The following is a 22634-nucleotide window of genomic DNA, read 5'->3' on the forward strand; positions in this document are numbered from 1 at the left end:
ACCACCAGGCTCTCTCCCTGTCTTTGCCCAGACCTCTCAAAAGCTATCTCCTTAAGAACATGTCTAAAGCAGGCTTTGCCCTAGGTATCTATTGTCGGGTAAGGATATTGATTAGCACTTTTCCTGCCTGTTGTCTCTTTCCTTTACTAGCGTGTAGGGCTCGGCCTGTGTGCTCTGTCAGGCGTGTGCAGCACTTAGAATGGAAGATGGCGCACAGCTGCTGCTCAGTAAACTCTGCAGACAGTGAGATTCTGAACGCCTTATGTCCCTTTTCGTGGGGACCTGTCTCAGGTCACCTTCCCGTCCCCTCTGAGTTTCAGCCTCAGAAGCCCCTGCTGCTGCCTGTCTCCCCCGACACCAACCCCTACACTACTCCACTTGTGACTTAGCCATTCATACACTGTGTGAATGAATACCTGGTGTCCATGCCGGAAGTCCCTCCCCCATTCCGGTTCATGATGCAGGCTCACTGGCTCTGTTTCTTCTCCTCAGCCATGACGGTTATCCAACAGCGTTCTTCACGACTACTGCAGCAGTCCTGTGACTGCCCTCCTACTGCTCCCTCTGCAGCCTCCATCTGTCTGGAGCACAGTAGCCAGTGGGTCCTTTACCGCATGCCTCTGATGACAGTACTCCTATGCCAGACTCCCAGGCTCATCTCCTTTTGCTCTCAGTATAAGGATCAGAATCCTTAGTGTGGCACCCGGAAGCAGGAGAGAGTCTACCTGGATGCACTAACGCACTTGCACAGTTTGCTCACAGACGTCTCTACTCCACCCGGTTGCTCACTACTGAGATGCCTCTGCTCCTCTTCGGGAGCATCAGCCCCTTTAAGCTTTCTACCCTTGCCATCCATCCCCTCCAATAAATAACCTCAGGATTACAGTCTGGAGCAGCAGGTAGACGCACATACATAATGCACACACATGCGAACACGTGTCAGGTCCTGGAGGATGCTGTCCAGCTATGTAACGCCAATCTCTTGTTGCTGGTAAAATGCAGCTCTATCCAGGTTGACCTCACCTGGTCCCATGCTGGCTGTGCCTTCATTAGCCTCAGTTCCTCGATCTTTTGCTTAAAGGTAAGGGGCCTTAAAGTCTCTGTGACCTCTAACTCTAGGTCAGGCTCCAATCTACTCATCTACTCAGAATGTCCTAGAGGAATATCCCAGAAAGTGCTTCTCAATCTTCCTAATGCTGCAACCCTTTAATTCAGTTCCTCATGAGTGGTGACCACCCCCCACAACATAAAATTATTTCATCGCTACTCCATAACTGTAATTTTGCTACTGTTACGAATCATAACGTAAATATCTGTGTTTTCCGACGACCTTCGGCAAGCACCATGCAAAGGTCATTTGACAACGCAAAGGGTTGCAACCCACAGGCTGAGAACCACTGCCCTAGACCTTTTCTTCACAGCCTTGGCCGTGTGTGACGATTCAGTCATCAGCTCTCCCTGCCACAGGAGTAAAGGCGCAGGGTTAGTGCACGTCCCTGCACACAGGATGTGGGGGTGGACCTTAAGAGCCAGCGATGCTGGAATAAATGACAAAAGCAGGCATTATGAAGTCATTGGTGTATATGTGGGTCTTTTTTTCTGTAAGCAGAATGGTGACGAGAACTAATAGATCTGGCCCGGGTACGCATGTCTCTTATGTAAGCGAACTTCTAAGTTCAAGACCTAGAGTAATTACCCACTTTTGGCAAACACCCCTGACTCCTGCCTACTGAGTATTTTTGGGGGGAGGGTATGTTCACATAGAGAAGAAGCCTCTGTGTTTTGCCGCCATCACGGGTGCATGGTTTCAGAGGATTCTTAGCCCGTGAAAAAGCCTGTGTCTAACTCAAACAGCACGTGTATGTCACAGGCAGTGGGTTTTGAATTTCAGCAGGTTATCTTATTCCCTGATAGCTTTTGTCTCCTTGGTGTGGTAGGCTGTGTCTGCTTTGAAAGGAAGGGGCTGGTGGCAGCCAGGTCTGTGGTCTGAAACCTCAGACAGGACCCCTTCCACACCTGCACACAGGCCCCTTGCATTCAGGGATGGCAGCTGTTACCACAGGAGGGCCTTCAAGATGAAGCCCCTTGGTGATGCCCCCAAACCCTCCACTGCCACGGTAACCCAGGCACAACCTGTCACTCAGTTCCCCCATTTCAATTCAGAGGTTCCTCAGGATTAGTCCTTGGAAGTCCTCCCTAGGGTTCTGACTCCACTGAAGTTGCATGGAAGCTAGGACAAGCGAGCCTTGGGGACCCCTTGGGTTTGGGGCTGCCCACTCAGTCCAGAGAGATGCTTCTGGGTTGTGGGACAGAGGATGCCTGTTTCTCTCTCAGACCCACCAACCAAGACTTCCTCCTTGTCCTCAGGCCTCATTCCTGCCTCCTTGCTCAAAGCAACAAATTCAGCATTCTTGACTTCAAGTCAGCCTGTCCTCTCCCCACATGGGACATCTGGCTCAACTGGAGTGTTTAGGAGTCTGTGTGTGCATGACTGTGGGTCTTTCTGGGGGGGAGATGAATATGAGGGTGATGGTATCCTTTTCGTCACCCAGTCTGCCAACTCAACTTCAGCTCATACACTCTTACCACCACACCAAGTTTAACCACCACGGGCAGAATAACAATCATATCCTAGCCTATCACCCCCACGGGTGGGGGATGTCCTTCTGTATATATGTTTCTCTTGTTGGCTGATGAATAAAACATGGATTGTCCAGTAGCCAGGCAGAAAGTATAGGCAGGGCTACAGACCAGGAGAATCTGGGGGAGAGGATACGGAGAGAAGCAACCAGCGAGACGCCATGGAGCTGAGGAGGGAGTAACCTGCTGGTCCAGACCCTTCTCTGGTAAGATAAGACCACGTAAAAATACTTAGATTAATAGGAATGGGTTCATAATTAAGAGAGAGCACCCAGTAAAAGGCCTAAGCCACCAGCCAAAGAGTACATAAATTAATATTATGTCTCTGCACGCTTATTTGGGGCGAACTGGCGGTGGACCAGGCTGGAAAGAATCTCAAGCTACAACCCACCTCACCCTCCTTGCTCTTCCAGCTGTGGACCAAAGCCAGTACAAGGCCAACTCAACCCAGATGGGATCTAGGCACTAAGAAAGATTTGGCTGTGCTCTGTAATTTCAGCCAGGCCTGGAGGAACAGGGACGCGATGATCGTCAGGGCGCAGAGGGTTTGTTGTTGTTGGGGACACCAAGCAAGCCTCTATCACACCACATATGAGGACACTGGGCCAAAGGGAAGAGGCCAGTCCCCAAAGGACAAACACTATGGATTCCACTTCTACGAGGTCCCTGAAGTTTGTTGTTGTTGGGGACACCAAGCAAGCCTCTATCACACCACATATGAGGACACTGGGCCAAAGGGAAGAGGCCAGTCCCCAAAGGACAAACACTATGGATTCCACTTCTACGAGGTCCCTGAAGTTTGTTGTTGTTGGGGACACCAAGCAAGCCTCTATCACACCACATATGAGGACACTGGGCCAAAGGGAAGAGGCCAGTCCCCAAAGGACAAACACTATGGATTCCACTTCTACGAGGTCCCTGAAGTTTGTTGTTGTTGGGGACACCAAGCAAGCCTCTATCACACCACATATGAGGACACTGGGCCAAAGGGAAGAGGCCAGTCCCCAAAGGACAAACACTATGGATTCCACTTCTACGAGGTCCCTGAAGTTTGTTGTTGTTGGGGACACCAAGCAAGCCTCTATCACACCACATATGAGGACACTGGGCCAAAGGGAAGAGGCCAGTCCCCAAAGGACAAACACTATGGATTCCACTTCTACGAGGTCCCTGAAGTTTGTTGTTGTTGGGGACACCAAGCAAGCCTCTATCACACCACATATGAGGACACTGGGCCAAAGGGAAGAGGCCAGTCCCCAAAGGACAAACACTATGGATTCCACTTCTACGAGGTCCCTGAAGTTTGTTGTTGTTGGGGACACCAAGCAAGCCTCTATCACACCACATATGAGGACACTGGGCCAAAGGGAAGAGGCCAGTCCCCAAAGGACAAACACTATGGATTCCACTTCTACGAGGTCCCTGAAGTTTGTTGTTGTTGGGGACACCAAGCAAGCCTCTATCACACCACATATGAGGACACTGGGCCAAAGGGAAGAGGCCAGTCCCCAAAGGACAAACACTATGGATTCCACTTCTACGAGGTCCCTGAAGTTTGTTGTTGTTGGGGACACCAAGCAAGCCTCTATCACACCACATATGAGGACACTGGGCCAAAGGGAAGAGGCCAGTCCCCAAAGGACAAACACTATGGATTCCACTTCTACGAGGTCCCTGAAGTTTGTTGTTGTTGGGGACACCAAGCAAGCCTCTATCACACCACATATGAGGACACTGGGCCAAAGGGAAGAGGCCAGTCCCCAAAGGACAAACACTATGGATTCCACTTCTACGAGGTCCCTGAAGTTTGTTGTTGTTGGGGACACCAAGCAAGCCTCTATCACACCACATATGAGGACACTGGGCCAAAGGGAAGAGGCCAGTCCCCAAAGGACAAACACTATGGATTCCACTTCTACGAGGTCCCTGAAGTGGACACCTCCCTAGAGGTTGAGAGCAGAGGGCTGTCTCCTGCATCACTTGTTTCACTTCCAGATTCCCAGGGTCCCAAAGGCCTGCTCGTGAGTAGAGGGAGTTTACTCCACTGTTCCAGCATCCGTCTAGGGCTCCTTGTATGCTCATGCTCAATGGTCATGTCTAAGGCAAGAGGAGGACCCACAGCACCTTCTAAGGGAGAGGCTGCACCGGCCCGGCCTGAGTAGCTTTCTACGGGACCGAGGATGAAAGCATCAAGGGAGGAGGCACAAGGGTATAGGATGAATCTCCACAGAAGCCCCAGAGACTTGTGAGACTCTGGGAAGGGTCTAGCAGGGCAAGTTCCACGGCTCTCAGGACACGTCACCAGGCAGGAACCCCTCTCCCAAGAGGACGCACCATGCCTACCCACTGACCTGGTTACAAGTGTTGATGTCCACTCCATTGCGCAGGTGATCCAGAGCTTTGTCCAGGTTTCCCGAGCGTGCCGCCCTCAGAAAGCTGGTAGCAGCATCGGCCTGTGGAAGAAGGCAATGGGCCGTGAGTGTCCCAGTGTGGCAAGGATCATACCGTCCTGGGTGGTCATCTCCTCCTACTGGGAAACCCTGGTGCACACAGCACCCCAGGTCTGGGTGTGCAGCTGCTTTATAGCTTAGGGTTCCCCTCCTTTGGGCGTTTTTAACGTGTGATCATTCTTGCAAAGACTGAGGACTGAGTGATCCCAAACCAGTCCCAATGGCGAACACTCAACATGGCTGGGTTTGGCTGCCCCCTTCTAAACCCCCGCTGTTAGGAATCGAACCCAGGGCCTCACACATGCCAGGCAAGCACCGTGCCCCTGAGCTACATCCCCAGCACCCCCACACCCACCCTCTTTTCTTTTTTAACTTTTATACAGAGTCTCAGGAAGTTTCCCAGGCTGGCCTCAAACCCCCTGTAGCCCAGCTGTACCTTGAACCTGTGATCTTCCTATTTTAACCTCCCAAGTTACTGGGACTGCAGGCCTGTACCTCCAGACCTGGCTGGGTCCCCTGTTCTTGTTGGGGATCAGGATGTCATACAGGTTCCCATGCAATAATCCAGCAACATGGATGTGGAAACCAGCATGGGCTTTGCCTTGTGTTTTTAGAAGTAAATGTGTGTGGATATTATTCTTCAGTAAAAACCCTATGCGACAGGTAACAACACTGAGGTCTCCGTTTTACAGGAGAAGTCACCAAAGAATGGAGAGTGACTTTGCGAGGTCACAGTTGAGCTAAGAGGTACAGATGGACTCCAAGGTAGGCAGCATGGTTCTGAAATCCCAGGCTCTTTTTTTTTTATTTTAAATAGCTTGTTTTACATGTTAATCCCAGTTCCCTCTCCCTCCCCTCCTCCCGCACCCCCCCACCATCCCCCCATTCTCCCATCCTATTGCCAATTCCTTCTGCATAGGGGATATCTAGAGTCTATTATTTCACTCAGGGTAGGGTCCAGGCACTTCTCTAAGAGTCCAGGCAGAGAGAGCATCCCTCTTTGTGTTATGGACACACGATGTCTGTTAGTATTCGAGGGATAAACACTGATCCACTGTTCAGGACCCCATAGGTAGCCAGGCTCTTTTTTTAAAAAAAAATTGTGCATGAATATTTTGTTTGAATGGATCCAAATGGAGCAGGAGTTATGGACGATTGTGAGCTGCCATGTGTGTGCCAGGAACCAAACCTGGGTTCTCTGGAGGAGCAGTACATGCTCTCAACCTCAGAGACATCTCTCCAGCCCCAAATCCCAGGCTCGTACCCTCCTTGCTTTCTGGCTGGTGGCCCTTGCCAGGTAGGTGCCCAGCACCATTCTTCTTCCCTTCCTTGCCTGCCACTTGGTCACCTGCCACATGTTTAGCAAGACCCTGCTACCCAAAGCACCAGTTTGTATTAACGATGACTACAGCCAGAGAGTGAGAGTCAGGGCAACGAGGGACAGCGCGAATGCAGACAAGACGGTGGGACACAGAGGACTGGAGGGTGGGCAGGGCTCACCGTGGCTGTCCTGGGTCCCGATCTGAAACCTAGAGTAGGAAGAAGCCTTTTCTATATCCTGTGGTGCTTCTGAGAATCAATGGGTAAGGCAAAGGACGAGCCCAGCACTCAGCACACAGGACTTGCAAGGGTGCACTGAACGTGGGAGAATGGCCGGGAGGCAAACTATTTCCCCTGGGGCCCTCCCTTCTGTAGGTAAGTCTTTTTCCTTTTTCTGTAGCACACGGTAGTGAACTGAGTGGCGCCTACAAGGGCAAGCCAACACCCTTGTTCCTACAGTCTGTGCCTTGCCCTCATTTGCAGAATCTGTGCGCAAGCCACGAAGGTGTGGCGCTCGAGATGAGATCAGCCTAGATTCCTTAGGCCAATCCTAAATCCAGTACTCGGTGTCCTTAGAAAAGCAAAGTGGAGGCAGACTCGAGGAGACCAGCAGAGACGGGGACTGGAAAGCCCGGTGGCCTTGAAGAGCACAGAACACAGGACAGCCTCCCTCGTGTAAGGGGCATGACCCTGCTCCTGCTTCGTTTAGGCTTTCGGTCATCCTGCCTGGTAGGGAACAAACGCCTATCATTTTAAGTTTGTGGTGCATTGGCATCAAGGCTGCAGGAAACCAATACGCATGCTATTGGTCAGACGTCCTAAACTCAGAAGTCTTGCAATCCATAACCACCAATCTCAAGCACTCAACAGTCCAACGCTAACCACAGAGGGGCTATATGTCACCATCAACAGCAAACACAAGCTCAAACAAACATAAGGATTGAAGCCTGTCCCCAAAGTCTGTCTTCCTCAGGCCCATGTATACACACACCTGTTATGTAAGTTCAAATCCAAGCCCAGAGGCTACTCACAGCAGCACTCCCTGTCACGCCAGCAGGCCTGCTTAGAGATCTCTTTTCTGGTATCCTGAGGCATTTTTGTGCCTTATCCATCTACATCTGCACCTGGCTACTTTATGGACCCTAGGGCTCTGTCTCACTCTGGCCTGTGGGTTCATCTTGTTTGCCTTCAAGGTCCTGCTGGCTACCTCTGCTATATAGAATGCTCCCAGACATTAATCATTTAGCATCCTTACATCTAGGAACTTAATTTTAGATTAAAAGACATTTTAAAACTTATCATTTTCTAGTTATTTGGGAGAAAGTATTATTTGACTGCAAGGCCAAGGCCTGCCTCCCTTGGACAGCAGTAAGCTTCCTCGGTAGGACATTGGTGATGGAGGAAACATTTTGAAGAGGGGGAGTTTACCCCCAGGCTCCCCACGCATGAGTTCAGTTCTCAGCAGACTCGGACCCACAGCTTCTCCCTCAGCTATGACTGCTGACTCAGAAGGGCTTTCTGAATTCGGCTGGGGGGAAACGCATTATTTATCTCCTAAGAGAAGAGTATTAAAGAGGCAATCCTTTCCACCAGTGAGCTACCTTTTACAGCGCCACAATCACAGGATTCAGGATAAAAACCTGAAAGTGGGGGATAAAAATAGAAGCAATCTCAGACATCATCGCCTGTTCAAAGCCCCGATGATAGAAAAGAATGAGAGACAAGCAAGGGAACGGGGGCCAATCTGCGGGAGTGGCTAAGGGGTTTTTGCGGCCTCGAGAGCACAGCCAGGACAATGACAACAGCAAGTCCTAGGCCAAGTGCATTGCCAATACTGGAGAGCCTGGGCATGGGATCATGGGACTTGTGGCCTCGCACATACCAGGCAAGTGTGCTAACATTAGCCACAGCCAGAAAGGTAGGAGTGATAGTCACCCCATTTTAGAGGTGGTTACACCGAGGTTTGGAGAGGTAAATGATTCCCCCAATTCTGCAGCTTAGTATTGGTTTAGGAAGGTGTATGTGACTAAGGCCTGTGAGGACAAGGTATGTTCTCAGTGGTGTTTGTTTTGCTTTGTTTTTGTTTTTTGTTTTGTTTTTTGCCAGGTGTAGGGCACATAAGGGTGCAGCTTAATCCAAGTTGGTCCTACAGGTCCAAGCTCTGGCTCTGAGCACTGTATTAAAGCCAAAGCAGGCCTAGAAAGAAGTCACCTAGTTCCAGGCTCCGCCTCCTCCTCCTTTTCTGCAGACAATGAAACTAAGAACTATGGACATAAAAACAATGGCTAACGCCACCTGGATAGTCAGAGGCAAGGTGCAGTTGCTGTGGCTGTGTCCCTGTGTGTCCTTTTGGTTTCCTAAAGAATAGAGTAGTCAGGACACTGCAGCATTCTTCTGGTGAAGTGCACATAATGATGTCACTCCCACTGGCTACTATGTGCCACGCCCTCTAACTCTACAATGGGTTGACTGAGGTTCTATTTTAAGTCTGGTATCCTGCTGGGAGTAGGAGGAATGAAAGAGAGGGAGAGAGAAAGAGAAAAACCTTGGAATACAGTGGCTGAGTTATAAAGTGGTCATTGGCATAACAGGGGCACACAGCTTCACTCCACACCCGTCCATGAGCGCCACCTAGAGGCCGATGATTCTGAGGCTACCGAGCAAAGGTTCTACTTGGCCGACAAGACTCATCCCTACTATTCTTCCACACACACCCCCACTGCCCATCTGTCTAGTTCAGCTACTCCAGTTTAACTCCTGTGCCTGCTGCACACAGGAACAGTCTAAATGGTTTAACGGGGCAGGAGGAGTCAAAAGAACCCAACACCACCATTAGAAACACTGACCTGGAAAGCAAAAGTGACAAAACACTGTGTATCTCCAGTCTCTGATCAACTAGAGCAAAGTTGCTGTCCCTCTTGAAGTCCACCCGTCTCCTGCCATGAAGCCTCAGGAGGCTACAATGTGAAAGGAGGCTGGGCTGGTGTCAGCAAAGCAGGCCTGCTCTCTGTCACAAGAAGTCAATGACAGATCATTTACATTCTCAATTGGCTATATAGGCACTCACACTCCCTGGATGCCCCATCCAGGCTACAGTTGTCCTTGTCCCTTCCTCACAGTTCCATCTTACCCCTCTCCCTCTCCTCCCCAGCCGCACCCCCCCCCGTGCGTGCATGCATGCGTGTGTGTGTGTGTGTGTGTGTGTGTGTGTGTGTGTGTGTGTGTGTAGGGATGGAGAGCACACCACATACATTTTCTTACATGTTTGGCCCATATCCCTTCCACTCAATCCAAGTGATGCCTCTGGACTTTCAGTGCAAGCACAGAGCTCTTGATGTGTTCTAAGTACTCAACGTCAGTTAATTTGCTCCTCCCAAGAATTCCCTCTCCTTCCTCACCAGATGAAGTGACTAGCTCACAAAAGAGTTAAGTAACTTGTCCAACCACACAGCTAGCAGCGGATTGACCAGGGTTTGACTCCAGTGTGTTTCCAGGCTCTCTCTCTTAACCGTTCTGTTATCATCGTCCAGTGCCCATACGGTTCCTCTTAAGCTCAGCTCCAGCTAGAGGCCGCTTGCCTGCCTTCAGAGGGCGTGTGCACACTTGAAGGGAGGAAATGGAAGGGGAAAGAAGGGGATGGAACTGTGGCTGGGACTCGAGTTAGAGAGGGCTACAGAACTGGATAAACCCTGGCTACCTGGAGTCCTTGGACCTTAACACTTGGACTTCATTGAGAGACGCTTACATAGCAATGACCCAGGAGACCAGTGTTCTGGGAGCGAGATTCTAGGAGCATAACAAATGTCAGTATCCTCGTAACTCCAAGCATGGCTCCAAACTCACAGTAAGCTGGACAGTGTTTCATTTCACACAGGTAAGAGCGCTGTGGCCTCCCTGTCCATGCCTCCTCTGGGGGTTGAGACGGTCTAAGCCTCCCCGAGCGTAGATCCTAACCTCCTTTGCTCGAGGCCCTGAGTATCCAGCTCCCCTCTGAGAAGATGGGCAGAAATGAAACCTTGCAGAAGGCAGCTTCTTAGACAAAGCCATTGTGGGAACTCCAGGAAAGAACAGTCTCGTAGTTCCTGGGTGGGTGGGGGTGGAGTGGCTCATCCAGCAGACCAAGCAAGACAGGCAGCAGGCTGGTGTGGTAGCTCAGTGGTAGGGTTCACCTAGAATGTATGAGGTCCTGGGTTCCACCCATGACAACACCCAGGCTCTGCCCCTCCAGGCCTGTGTCAGGTCTCAGGTTCAAGTGCAGTGTTCCAGCTTCTGTGTAGCCCTGGCGGTTACTCCCTGTACTACGTAGAAACAGAGACAAGGTCTGGGCCACCAACATTTTTATGGTTTCTTTCCAGAAAACCAGGTTGTCAAAAGCTTAGCAAAGTGTCCACAGAACACCAACCAGACTCCAGCTGGTACCAACGGAATGGAAATCAGAGCTGCTACTGAAGGAAGGGAGAGGCAGCTGTGTGAGTGGCAGCTTGGTTTCCCTTTCAGCCCCAAAACAACCCTGCAGGGACCCATCCTGCCTTGGAGGCTAGGTGGCCAGGTGTGTGCAAAGCTGGGTGGGCCCACATGAGGACGTCCTGTCTGTCCATTCCCAACTCCTGCCTCTCCACTTGATGCCAGATGCCTCTTCAAGTTGCCAGACCCCAGTCACCTCATCGCTAAAACAAGAATAACACAAAGGCGGGCTCTGGCGTGCACAGATCTGCTCTCCTGTGCCCCATTCATTTCTGTTCCCTAGGGGACCTCGGGAACTTGGGGGTTTCTAAGGACTTGGGGTCCGTCTTGCCACTGCTCTGCACCAGCTGGAACCAAGACCAACACGCTGCCGCGTACAGTTGAACCCACAGGACCCTGGCCCTGCTCCTAAGTGAGGGGCGACACGCCCCAGCACAGCTACCCCCTGGCTCCAGCTAGCTACAGGTCGTGCCCGCGGGCGTCTCCTGGGCCCAGCCTAGGATGGCAGCAGCCTCCAGGCCTGAGGAATTTTCCTCTGGAACCCGCGGAGCCGCGGCGTGAGGCAGCAGAAGGGCAGACCCAGCATGTCCCTGCCCGCGACCGGGAAAGTTGGCGCGCGCCGCCCGGCCCCCCCCCGCGCCCCCCGCCCGCGCGTCCTCCGGACACTCACCGCGGGGTCTGTCCCCGACCTGCGCGGCCGTGCTGCCATCGCCCGGCGCCCGCTGACACCGGAGCTCCCTCCGCGGCGTTATCTGCTGGGCGGCGCGGGGCTCGCGGGCAACTTACAAGGCATCTGGCTAAAAATACAGCCGCCCCCAACCCCCCTCCGCGCACGCCTGCTCCGGCGCCCCGACCCTGCGCGCCGCTAACGCCACCGGGTCATTTTCACTCCATTATCGCGCCAGGCGGGAAAGCGCAGCGCCACGATCTCGGGGTGTGGAGGGGTAGGGGTGGGGATAGGCCCGGCCACCGAGACCCACAGGCCACCGAGCTGCAGGTGCGGCCGCTGAAGCTGGAGCCGGCGGGCACAGGCGACCAAGGCAACCAAGGAACTCCAAGCTGCACAGTGATCTCGCCCTGCCTGGGCCGCCAGGGAACCCGCAGCAGGCCAGCGTGAGCTCAGCAAAGTCTGTTTGTGACCCGTGGCTGATTTGTACATTTCCAGCTCTTCCATCATATCCGAGACTCCAGCTTACGCAGCTTATTCCGGAGTCTGCGCCAGAGCCCCAGTGAATGGAGCTGGGAAGCTAGGGACAGGCACGGTACTACCGACTCCCCTTCTCCTCTCTGAGGTGGCCTGGTTGAAGTGCCCAGGTTTCTGCTCTGGGACGGTGCCCACCTTTAGGGGGCTGATGTCAAAAGCATGTCAGGGGCTGGTGTCGTGTTGGGAGTGACACCAATAACTATTACAAGCAAGGCCAACTGACTGATGAGAAATGGTCAGGAAAAGCTGGCCCAGGTGTCACGGTGCGGGTTCTTGCTCTCTTCCAGTGACAGTCTACAACACACAAATGCTCTTTTCCCAACCCTGCTGTCGGACTTGTCCTGCACCCTCCTGTGTGACGAATGAGAACACTGGACACTTGTAACCTAATGGACATTATCTCACTTAGCCCAAAGTCACCTGTGAGCTAGACGATGCTGAACTCAGAGAGGTTCATTGTACAGGCCAAGGCCACCACCAGGAAACAGAAGGCCCAAGGGGCCCCAGGCCACACTGAGCCAAGACCCCTCCCTCCATGAAGGTCCCTGTCAAGGTTCCTAAGGGAAGTGGCTCAGTGGAGAAAGTCTGCCATAAAAACACGAGGACCGGAGTTCAGACCCTCAGACCACATGCAAAAGCCAGGCAGACATGGTAGCCTCATGTAATCCCAGCACTTGAGTTTCAGAGTCGGGGATTCCCAGGGGAAGCTGGCTAGCCAGACTCTCTGGAATTAACTGGCAAGCTCTGGGCTCTGTGAGTAACTCTACCTCAATAAATAAAGTGAAGTCAAGGAAAGCACCTGACATCAGCTTTAATCTTCCACACACCCGGGTTCACGCAGCGAGCCTACACACACACACACACACACACACACACACACACACACACACACACACGCATCCACATATATACACACACACTCACACGTGTGCATCCACATACATACACACATGTGTGCATCCACACACGTGTATCCACATACACACAGGTGTGCATCCACGTATACACACACAGGTGTGTATATACACACACACACACACGTGTGCACCCACATACAAACACACACACATCACACACATGCAAAATAAAGGAGAGTGTGCAGTGCCAGGAGGACAAGGGAGATGATGACGGAAGGACATGGAATGGACTAAGGTGCTCGTCAAATGCTGGTTAAGTACTGAGCAAGAGCTGTCCAAAAGGCACACTATTGCAACCAGAGCTATGAAGTCAGAAACACCACAGGTCTTCAGGCCCCCAAACACCACTGCAGGCTGAGTTTGAAGACAGACACACCCCACAAGACTCTGGAAAACGCCCGGGCTGCTGTACAAAACTGCAAGTGCTATTGTCTTCCCCATTGCTGGAATACAGGACATCCCGTAGATCTCTTGCCTGAGTGCTCCTTAAAGCTGCCCCGCAGGTTTTCTCAGAGCCACTGCACAGAGAGCTGCAATTAATAAGTTATGGTTACCGGAACAGTCCTGATTGCAGCACAGTGGAGCCTCGGGGGGCCAGAAAGCTCCTCTCTGACATTAATATTTAGAGAGAGAAAGCGCCCTACTCAAATGGAAGATAAATAATGTGTTTTGTTTTTCACTAGCAGGAATACCATGTGACTTGCAGGAAGCCATGACAGACTATTTTCAAGCTATTTGAATCGTGACAAACTTATTAGGAATTGCATATTTACATCGCACAATTTGGTAAGTTTTGATAATAGCACACCTCTAGAATACTATCACCACAATTAAAATAAGGAACATATGGATTGCTTCCAGTGTTTCTTGGGGCCCCTTGGTCAGTAATTGCCTCCTGCCTGTTGGTCTACATTCTTAGTTTAGACAACCTCACAGATGTAAGACAGTATCTCACCATGGTTTTATTTGTATTTCCCTTCATAAGTAATAATATTACATATCTGTCATCCACTTCTCTTTTTTAATAATGCATTTGTTCATATCTCTTACTCATTCTAAAACTGAATTGTTAATTCCTATTTAATCTCTCTCTCTCTCTCTCCCTCTGTGTGTGTGTGTGTGTGTGTGTGTACATGTGAATTATGCCAGGAATTGAACCCAGGGCCTTGTAAGTGCTAGGAAAACACTCTACCTCCGAGCTACAGCCCTAGCTCTTTGTTTATAAAGTTCTTTTTGTATGTCTGAAAAGTAGTATCAACTGAAATCTTACAAGTGAAATATTCAAGGATTAGTACCAAAAAATTCCAGTCCAATTTCGAAAACTAATTCTTATAACTTCTAAGTCCAGCTTTCTCTGCAGTGCATAACAGTTTGGATTGTATACCATCACAGACAGAACGATGAGATAGCCACAGTGGGCCAGAAACAACACAGCCCCCAGTACCATGCACACAAAGGAAAAGCTACTGAGGTTGTCAAAAAGCTACTGACTTTTGTACCCAGGACTGACAAGAATTTTGGAAATACCCATAACCTCATGATCTCATGGGGCTGAGATTCTGAAAGTTACAAGTGGAAAAGGTCAACCAAGATGAAAGAGGAGAAGAAATGATATGAGTGTTGAGTTTAAATGAACACTGGAGATCAACACAAAAGAAGAGCTGGCCCTTAATGCATGTGCTCCTCCAGGACCAGAGTCAGCCTCTAAGAAAAATGAACTCCCAAACATGGGAGCCTCACACCACGACTGAATTACAAGCAGAGATGGCTGGGTCCTCCTGGTCTGTATTCCCCACTCATTCTCCGTGACTGGAACAGAGCTGGGCTGATTGTCAAGGCTAACATTACAGTCCCTTTCTACCTGTCACCAGGGTGCTATGTGTCACGGGACGACAGTGATGTCGAGAGGACCAGGCTGAGCAGAACATTCCAGCTGCAAAGGAAGAGACCACTCAACTCACAATTCATAAAGGGTGTCATGGGGATGACAATGGAAACTGGCAGATTTCCAAGGTTCTATTTGGGCACTGGGGACTCAGAGCCATGGTTTCCCTACAGGGAGCTTTCCCCTCTATCCACCATTGTTACTACGCTCTTTGACACTCTTAGACCACAAATATGGTCTTGCTCTTCCTCACCTCTTACGCCTATCCTACATCAAGGTGCCACACTTTCTAAAGCTTGTTGAACCTACTGTGCCCAGAATAGCTGCACACAGCATCCATGGGACTCTTCCTCAACTCACAACACAGATTTGGTGGGCTGGCACAAACACAGAAGCTGCTGCCAAAGACTCTAGGCTCCTTCTTCTAGCCCATAGTTTCACAGGCTCTGTGGTTTTCCCATGCTTGCCAAATTCTTTCCCAATAGTCTTCCTGTAGTTCCCTCACCTTAAAAGCATAATGAAGTGTTGGGGTTTCAGCCGAGGAATGGAGTCACTTGAAACCATGTCAGGAGACTGCACCGGGAGGAGGAGAAAACAGCTGGGTTTGGTAGACGCCTCTGCTCCCAGCAACCAAGAGGCTGAGACTGGAGGATGGTGAATTTTAGGCCATTTGAGTCTGCACAGCGAGACCTTGTCTCATGGAGGGGGAGGGTCGGTGGCTTGGCACAGTAGGAAGTTCCCAGGTTGATGGACATTTTATAGGCTGTGCCTGCCCCCACCCAGGAGCTATTCATTCTTTAGCTTCTCTTAAACTTGGGAGAACAATTTAGGGTTTTGTTTGTTTGCTCAGAAGCCTGAAACAGCATCCCAAGAGAATGAGGTTCTCAGCTCACCAAGCCTCCAAGACACCGAGGAACATAGGTGAGCTCTGCTGGATTATATGGTATACAAGATGGCTCTCCCTATAAACAGGACATCAGAGCTATGAGCCAGGGCAAAGGCAGAGTCCCAGTGCTATGGGCCCCGACCACAGTTGCCCTGCTATAACTTTCCCATGGAAGCAGTAAAGACTTGGAACTCACTTAATGGTAACGGGAAGTCTGCTTTCCTGGGTGGTTTTATACCCTGTCCATGATCAGGTCCCACTTCAGGTGAGCTGTGATGTTTCCATGAGGGAGAATGCATTTCTGGATATTCAGACACACAATTCTGTTTACCTGTCCAAGGGCCACATGGGTGACGTGAAAATGCCCGCCACTCTCTGAAACATGGTAGGCACCCAATCAGTGACAGCTTCCCCCTTTATTTCTCTTTCTTCTGCCCAGATGAGACTTTTTCTGAATCTTTCTCCCAGAAGTCTAGAGTGTTTCTGATCTGGTTTTTATCCTGGAAAAACCCTGGGGCCTAAACCAGGATCCCAAGTTTTCCCAGGTCTCTGAGCTTTGTATGTACTGTCTTCCCTTTACAATTTACTACCCTACAAAACAACTGTCAAGATGCAGCTACGTGGCCTCTTGTAGCATCCTCCTGCCCATCCACAGAAACAGCTTTGCTCTGTTCCCTTCTCTATCAGTTCTGTCCATCTCCCAAACAGGGAGTCGCCCCGGCTCCTAAGGACTCTGGGTACCATTGATAAGGGCGTGTCTGAGGTACTCCACCCTTTACTGAGAAAGACAGGAGGCTTATCGGCCTTAGGAGCCAGGAGTGGACCACCCAGTGGAGTGTGTGAGGCGTCAGTGCTTCAGAAAACCTCGAATGTGCTGTCCGTTGAATGGCTGAGGGTGTGGTTCAATGGTACAGTCTGAGCTTAGTGTGTATGAGGCCCTCAGCAAGGTACGTAGGTAAATAAATGTTATGTTGAGTTGCATAAGAAACACAGCACGACTGCCTTACACCCATGGGGCTCCTTCTGAACACTTACATCAGGGCAGCCGAGAAGAGAGAATCCCCTGTTCCTCTTTAACAGTCTGTGGTGAACTCCCAGTAACTAACTGGGTAACCCTGGGCACCCAGCCTCCCTGACTGAAGAGGTGGCAAGTGTGGGGGACTATTTAGGGAGGTGACCAGGGCTGGGTATCAAGTCCCACAGTGTTGGCACTAGTGTATGTCATGTTCCTTTTAAGAGGGTTGGATACCTTGGAGTCTATTTTTAAACTCATAAGAAAAACTCGGCATGGACTCCATGGGGCCCTTGGCAAATTGGAGATAACCATGGTGTGACTGAATCTAGGACTTTCTCCTCACATACACACGGGGCTTTCCCAGTTCCTGGGATCAGATATGACACTGGATGGCTTGAGTTACAGGCCTACTGCTTGGCACAGCCTTGACAGAATTTGAGTCTCAATGAGCTTGTAAGTTGGAAGAGCTGTCTGTGCTGGCTCTGTCTTTTAAGTATCGAGCTTTGTTTGTTGATGTCTCTGAGTCCTGAAAAATCTGAGTTTTTATATATCTGTCAAATATCGTGTGTCCTGGAAAACCTGCCCCTTCTAGCACCGCAGAGACTCCAACCAGGAATTTGCCAATAGCACACAAGCCGTGTGTGCCTTCCCTGGTGGCCACTGTACTCAGTACCTGGGAAACCCACTTCCTAAACTGGAGAGAATAGGGCAGAAGATTGGACCAAGAGGCAAGTCAGCAGGGGACAGACAGAATCATTTCCCCAGTAGTGAGCCTGACACAGGCTCCAGTGTCACTGCAGCTCATCAAAATGACAGATGAAGAGCACAGACTGTTTCCTGTACAAAAGCAGACCAGAGCCTGAATATTCCTTTCTCTTTTCGGTAGGAAAGAGGACTAGAACTCCTAAAGAATGACATGCCCTGAGCAAGCAAATATTCCCCGGGGGCCACAAGGAGTGAGGAGAGGGTGACGCCTCTGTGTAGATCCACGCCCTTTGCGACTCACAGGCCCAGTATGTGTGAAGACAGTACCTTCCTAGAGATGAACGGGACCAAACTGAGTCCCAGCTCAACAAAATGCAAGCTTCTGCCAGACTTGGCCAAAACAACAGATGTGAGTCTTGGCGTTATGCTGTCACACACCAGAGATGCCATACATAGTAGCTGAGCTAGAATCCAAATGAATTTAATCTCTTCCCATTTTAAAGTGAGCCGTATCTGTGAAAAACAAGCCACTGCCGAGGCTCGTAGGCTAAGCTGTTCATTGCTCCATGAGCTACTATACCCCCGATAGGACATCCTTAAAGCCACCATTTCCCAAGGCGGATTCACTGTTTTCTTGCTTCCCATCCAAGAGCTCTGTGCCATGTGTCCAGAAAGAACCATAACCCACTCTTCACCTCTCTGACTTTACCCACAAGATACCTGCGTAAGATACACGGCCAAGTCCAGGCCTAGGGGAACAATTTTGTTTCCCTGCTGTCAAGACAGTCCCATGGTCCCTAACTCCTTGTTAAGGGAGGGAAGACGTGGGGATGATGGGAGGTGCAGAATTTAATTTTTTTAGGTGAATTCTCACACAGTTATTCGGGCTCACATTGAGCTCTCATCAATTATCCTGTCCCAGCTTCACACACACACACACACACACACACACACACACACACACACACACACACACACACACACACACTGGAGAAATTGCAGCACTACACTCGCATCTACCATGCAAACATGGAAACCTTTTTAAGGTGCTAAGTGGACTTGACTACTCACAGTGAGTGAGTCCTGGTACCCAAGGATGCTCTCAGACAGTTCTCCTGGTAACACACACCTGACTCTGCCCTTCCTTAGAAGTGCAAATGTGCCCCAATAGGAACAGTCCTGTGGAACAGGTAGAGCTGAACAGTGACCCACTTAGGGCTTTCCTATATCAGACAAGCCTTCTTTAAGAGACAAGAGGTGATGAGTGGCCCACCACCAGTTACGGGGATTGCTGCCTACAGCTCCAGAAGGCCTGGTGCCCTGAAGTTAGCCATGAGGAAAGGAGCCTTGAGGACCATGGTCTGGATGTCTTCCACAGCCCTGGCCCATGGTGACTCCCTTCGGTGACAATGAACTGTAGAAAAAAAGGGCAGGAAGGGGAAATAATAGCTGAAATGTATGAGCCAGATACTGCTCAAAGCACTTCAGATGTCATACATGCGTAATCCTCTGCCTCCTCCAGGTGCTATCATTACCCACCCCCAACACTTGATAAAAGCAGCAGCAGCAGCAGAGACACAGAAGCCTTAAGCAACCCAAGGGTGACACAGGAGTCTGGGCTTGGCTTTCTTAGAGGGCTGAAGATACTAATAGTTGAGGTGAGGAAAGTGAATCTCGGGATTTTGTAGGAGGAACCTGCTGGGAAATCTCATTGAGGGTTCCCTTTATTCATACAGGACCCCTGGTACCGGCCAAAGGCTCATTCAATGCAGACTCTGTCACCATCCACAGGAAAGTAGGCTCCTCAGGATTTGGTGACAGGTCATGCACTGGAGGTTGTCCTTTTCAAGAGCAGTGGGAAAACAGAGTCCTGCAACAGTGAACTTGATCTGACCCTGTCTACTCCCACTGAGCTCCCTGGAGTTATAACACCAATGGCAATCCTGTTTTAGCCAGACCTTCCCAATCGGGAGGAAGACGGTCTCCAAGGCAAGGGCTAAGCCTGCCTTTCTGGTCCTGTGTCCACAGATAGGATACATTGGTTACTTGTCTCATTGCTGGTACAGAATGCCTGGCAAAAGCAATTTAAGAAAGGGAGGATTTGCTCTCATTTGTAGCTGGAGGGGACACATTCCGTCATGGCGGGAAGGGCACAGTGCCCGGAGGAGGAAAGGGGGCAGCTGGTCACATTGCTCAGGAAACAGAGAGTGATGAATGCTTCTTTTCATTTATTCCAGAGCTCCAACCCAGGAACCAGTTCTACCTACAGTGGCTGGGTCTCCCACTTTAATGAACCTAACCAAGATAACCCCCCACAGGTCTGCCCAGAGCCTAATCTAATCCAGGTAATCCCCGGCAAGCATCCCCATAGATTATCCTCTGGGTGATTCCCTATTCCATCAAGTTGGCAATCTAGATTAACCATCACATATGATGACCAGAGAGACTGAGGTATTTCTCTCTTTCTTTCCAGTCCCACGGTCAGGAGAGAATCCACTGGATATACACTGACTTCTGAGATTTCATCTCTTTGCCCAGCACCAAACCATGACAAAGCATAACTCAAGCTAAACTACCACCCTGGATCCTCCAGCTCAGACACCATATCTCTGCCCTATTTTCTCTTCACTGCAAGGCATTAAGAACAGGCACCATACGCAATATTATCATCTTTGATAACTGTATGGAGACCATTACCTTTCTATTTAATTTTCTTGTGGATTCTGGCTGGCACCTCTTTTAACTGTCTTTCAGTGCAGTTTCCCTTTTTATAATTATTTAAATAAAAGGGCAAGGGCTCAGTTACACTGAACATCACTCCACTATACTCCCCAGAATAAAAGGCCAATCCCACAGTGGGGATCCCTCTCCCCCCAGGTCCATCTGAACACCTCTAATATACACAGCAGCAAAGTAAGTCCGGATGTTCCTCTCCCTCGTTAAACACTGTCTTTATCCAGTGTCAAGAATGGGTTACCACTTTTGGAATTGTTGGCCAAGAGGTCATATAGATCCCCAAACTTTACAGGTTCCTGCCAATGCTCTTGGTTACCCCCAGAACTGGATGGTACCACCCTATTGCTGAAGACACCACACACCTGAGTCCCAGGACATGGAGAACCCAAGCTGGTACTGACCTGGAAGCTGCATCACTATTGGCTAGCTTTGATTGTGCTAGAAAGGTGGGGTCAAGGAACTGCAGCTAGACAGGGCCCAGGCTCTAGGAAGGAACCCTGCTATTGTTATTCTGCTAGACAGGGCCCAGGCTCTAGGAAGGAACCCCGCTATTGTTATTCTGCTAGACAGGGCCCAGGCTCTAGGAAGGAACCCCGCTATTGTTATTCTGCTAGACAGGGCCCAGGCTCTAGGAACCCCGCTATTGTTATTCTGCTAGACAGGGCCCAGGCTCTAGGAACCCCGCTATTGTTATTCTGCTAGACAGGGCCCAGGCTCTAGGGAGGAACCCCGCTATTGTTATTCTGCTAGACAGGGCCCAGGCTCTAGGAAGGAACCCTGCTATTGTTATTCTGCTAGACAGGGCCCAGGCTCTAGGAAGGAACCCCGCTATTGTTATTCTGCTAGACAGGGCCCAGGCTCTAGGAAGGAACCCTGCTATTGTTATTCTGCTAGACAGGGCCCAGGCTCTAGGAAGGAACCCCGCTATTGTTATTCTGCTAGACAGGTCCCAGGCTCTAGGAACCCCGCTATTGCTATTCTGCTAGACAGGGCCCAGGCTCTAGGAAGGAACCCCGCTATTGTTATTCTGCTAGACAGGGCCCAGGCTCTAGGAACCCCGCTATTGCTATTCTGCTAGACAGGGCCCAGGCTCTAGGGAGGAACCCCACTATTGTTATTCTGCTAGACAGGGCCCAGGCTCTAGGAACCCCACTATTGCTATTCTGCTTCCCACTCACAGATTAGTCTCATTGGAGAAGCTTCTTTCTCAGTAGGTGATGCTTAAGGCAGAGAGACCCACAGCTAGTCAAGACACAGAGAATAAGAAACAGCAGAATGCTCATCCCTAAATGGGAGATCTGTATGTATCACAGGGTTCCTTCCCAAGGCTCAGGGGTCATTGTAAAAGAGGGACACAGTGTTTTCTGGGTAAAAAGGGGCAGCTGCTCATGTGAACTCACAGTGGCTCTGGCGACATTCACATGACCTGTGCATGCTGAAACCAGACAAGACTAAAGAGATGGCAGCTTCGGGATTAGGAGTCAGCAGGCAGAGGCAAGTCTCTGTGTGTAAGCATGCTGCTCCAGTCTCCTGATGATGTGGACATTGGGACTGTGGGTGACTAGGAAGCTCAGAAACTCTGAAGAGCAAAGATAAGAAGCCAGGCCATCTGGCTGGGATCAAGCCGGAAGGCAGTCTCAGGAGAACCTGTCCTGTTGGCAGCCTGGTAGGCTGTAATGAGGAACTTTGTCAGGTCACTTCCGGTGTGCTTCTCATAGGCAGTGCAAACAGCCCTCAGGTTCCCCTGGGGACTGGCCTGGGCACAGTCGATCAGGGAGCAGACCAAGTTCTGCTCTTCTAGATTTTTTACCAACAACCTCCAATTTTTCCTCATCTACTCCAACTGAATTCATAAATAGGACAGTGTGTCTCAGAGGCCTGTAGGAGTTTGCCGTGTTAACCCGAGTGACTCAGGATTATAGCATCTACTCTCTCTCCTCCCCCTCACAGATGAGGCATCTCCCTTGCTGGAGGAGGGTAGGTCCTAGTGGATCCCTGGTGGGTGTCACCGACGGTGATGAGGTAATGGTTTTCCTGATGCTCCTCAAAGCTCTCTCCCTCCTCCAAGAGCCGCTCAGTTCGTGTTCTGGGAGGGACGTGTGTGACGTATTTGTGTGTAGAAAGTTTGTTGAGCAATTTAAGGTAACGGGTGAGAGCTGGTTGGAGAGCGTAAGGCTCAGTCGTCTAGGGTGAGGAGTGGAGTGTAAAGGCTGGGGAGGAGGTTGGGGGAGTGGGAGTGGAGACTAAGGGTTGTGGATGAAGGCTAGGGGTGGAGGCTGGGGTAGGAAATGGGGGGGAGGGAAGACTGGCAGTAAGGATCAGTAAGAGTGGAAGCTGCTAGACTCACTGCTCTTTTTGCAGGCAAGCATGTTTGGTGTTTATTAAAGGAATTTCTTAAAGGGTGCACAGCTA

General features: G+C 50.5%; 1 protein-coding gene across 8 annotated transcripts in view; it reads right to left on the reverse strand.

Annotated features, from left to right (window-relative positions):
- Ank1 (ankyrin 1) overlaps positions 1 to 22634 on the reverse strand; it is a 180126-nt gene that overhangs the window by 81361 nt on the left and 76131 nt on the right. For 7 of the 8 annotated variants that reach the window (XR_005871228.1, XR_005871229.1, XM_040731994.1 and 4 more), the window contains exon 2: positions 4992 to 5093. Coding sequence is in view for 6 of the 8 variants with exons in the window: in XM_040731994.1 (XP_040587928.1) it covers positions 4992 to 5093 (102 nt within the window). In the remaining 2 variants the exon portion in view is untranslated. Of the gene's footprint in view, positions 1 to 4991; positions 5094 to 11544; positions 11677 to 22634 lie in introns of those variants that run through there. The other variant, XM_005066545.4, reaches the window with a different exon arrangement.

The sequence above is a fragment of the Mesocricetus auratus genome, unplaced genomic scaffold, assembly GCF_017639785.1.
Source record: "Mesocricetus auratus isolate SY011 unplaced genomic scaffold, BCM_Maur_2.0 Super-Scaffold_100026, whole genome shotgun sequence".
NCBI lineage: Eukaryota > Metazoa > Chordata > Mammalia > Rodentia > Cricetidae > Mesocricetus > Mesocricetus auratus.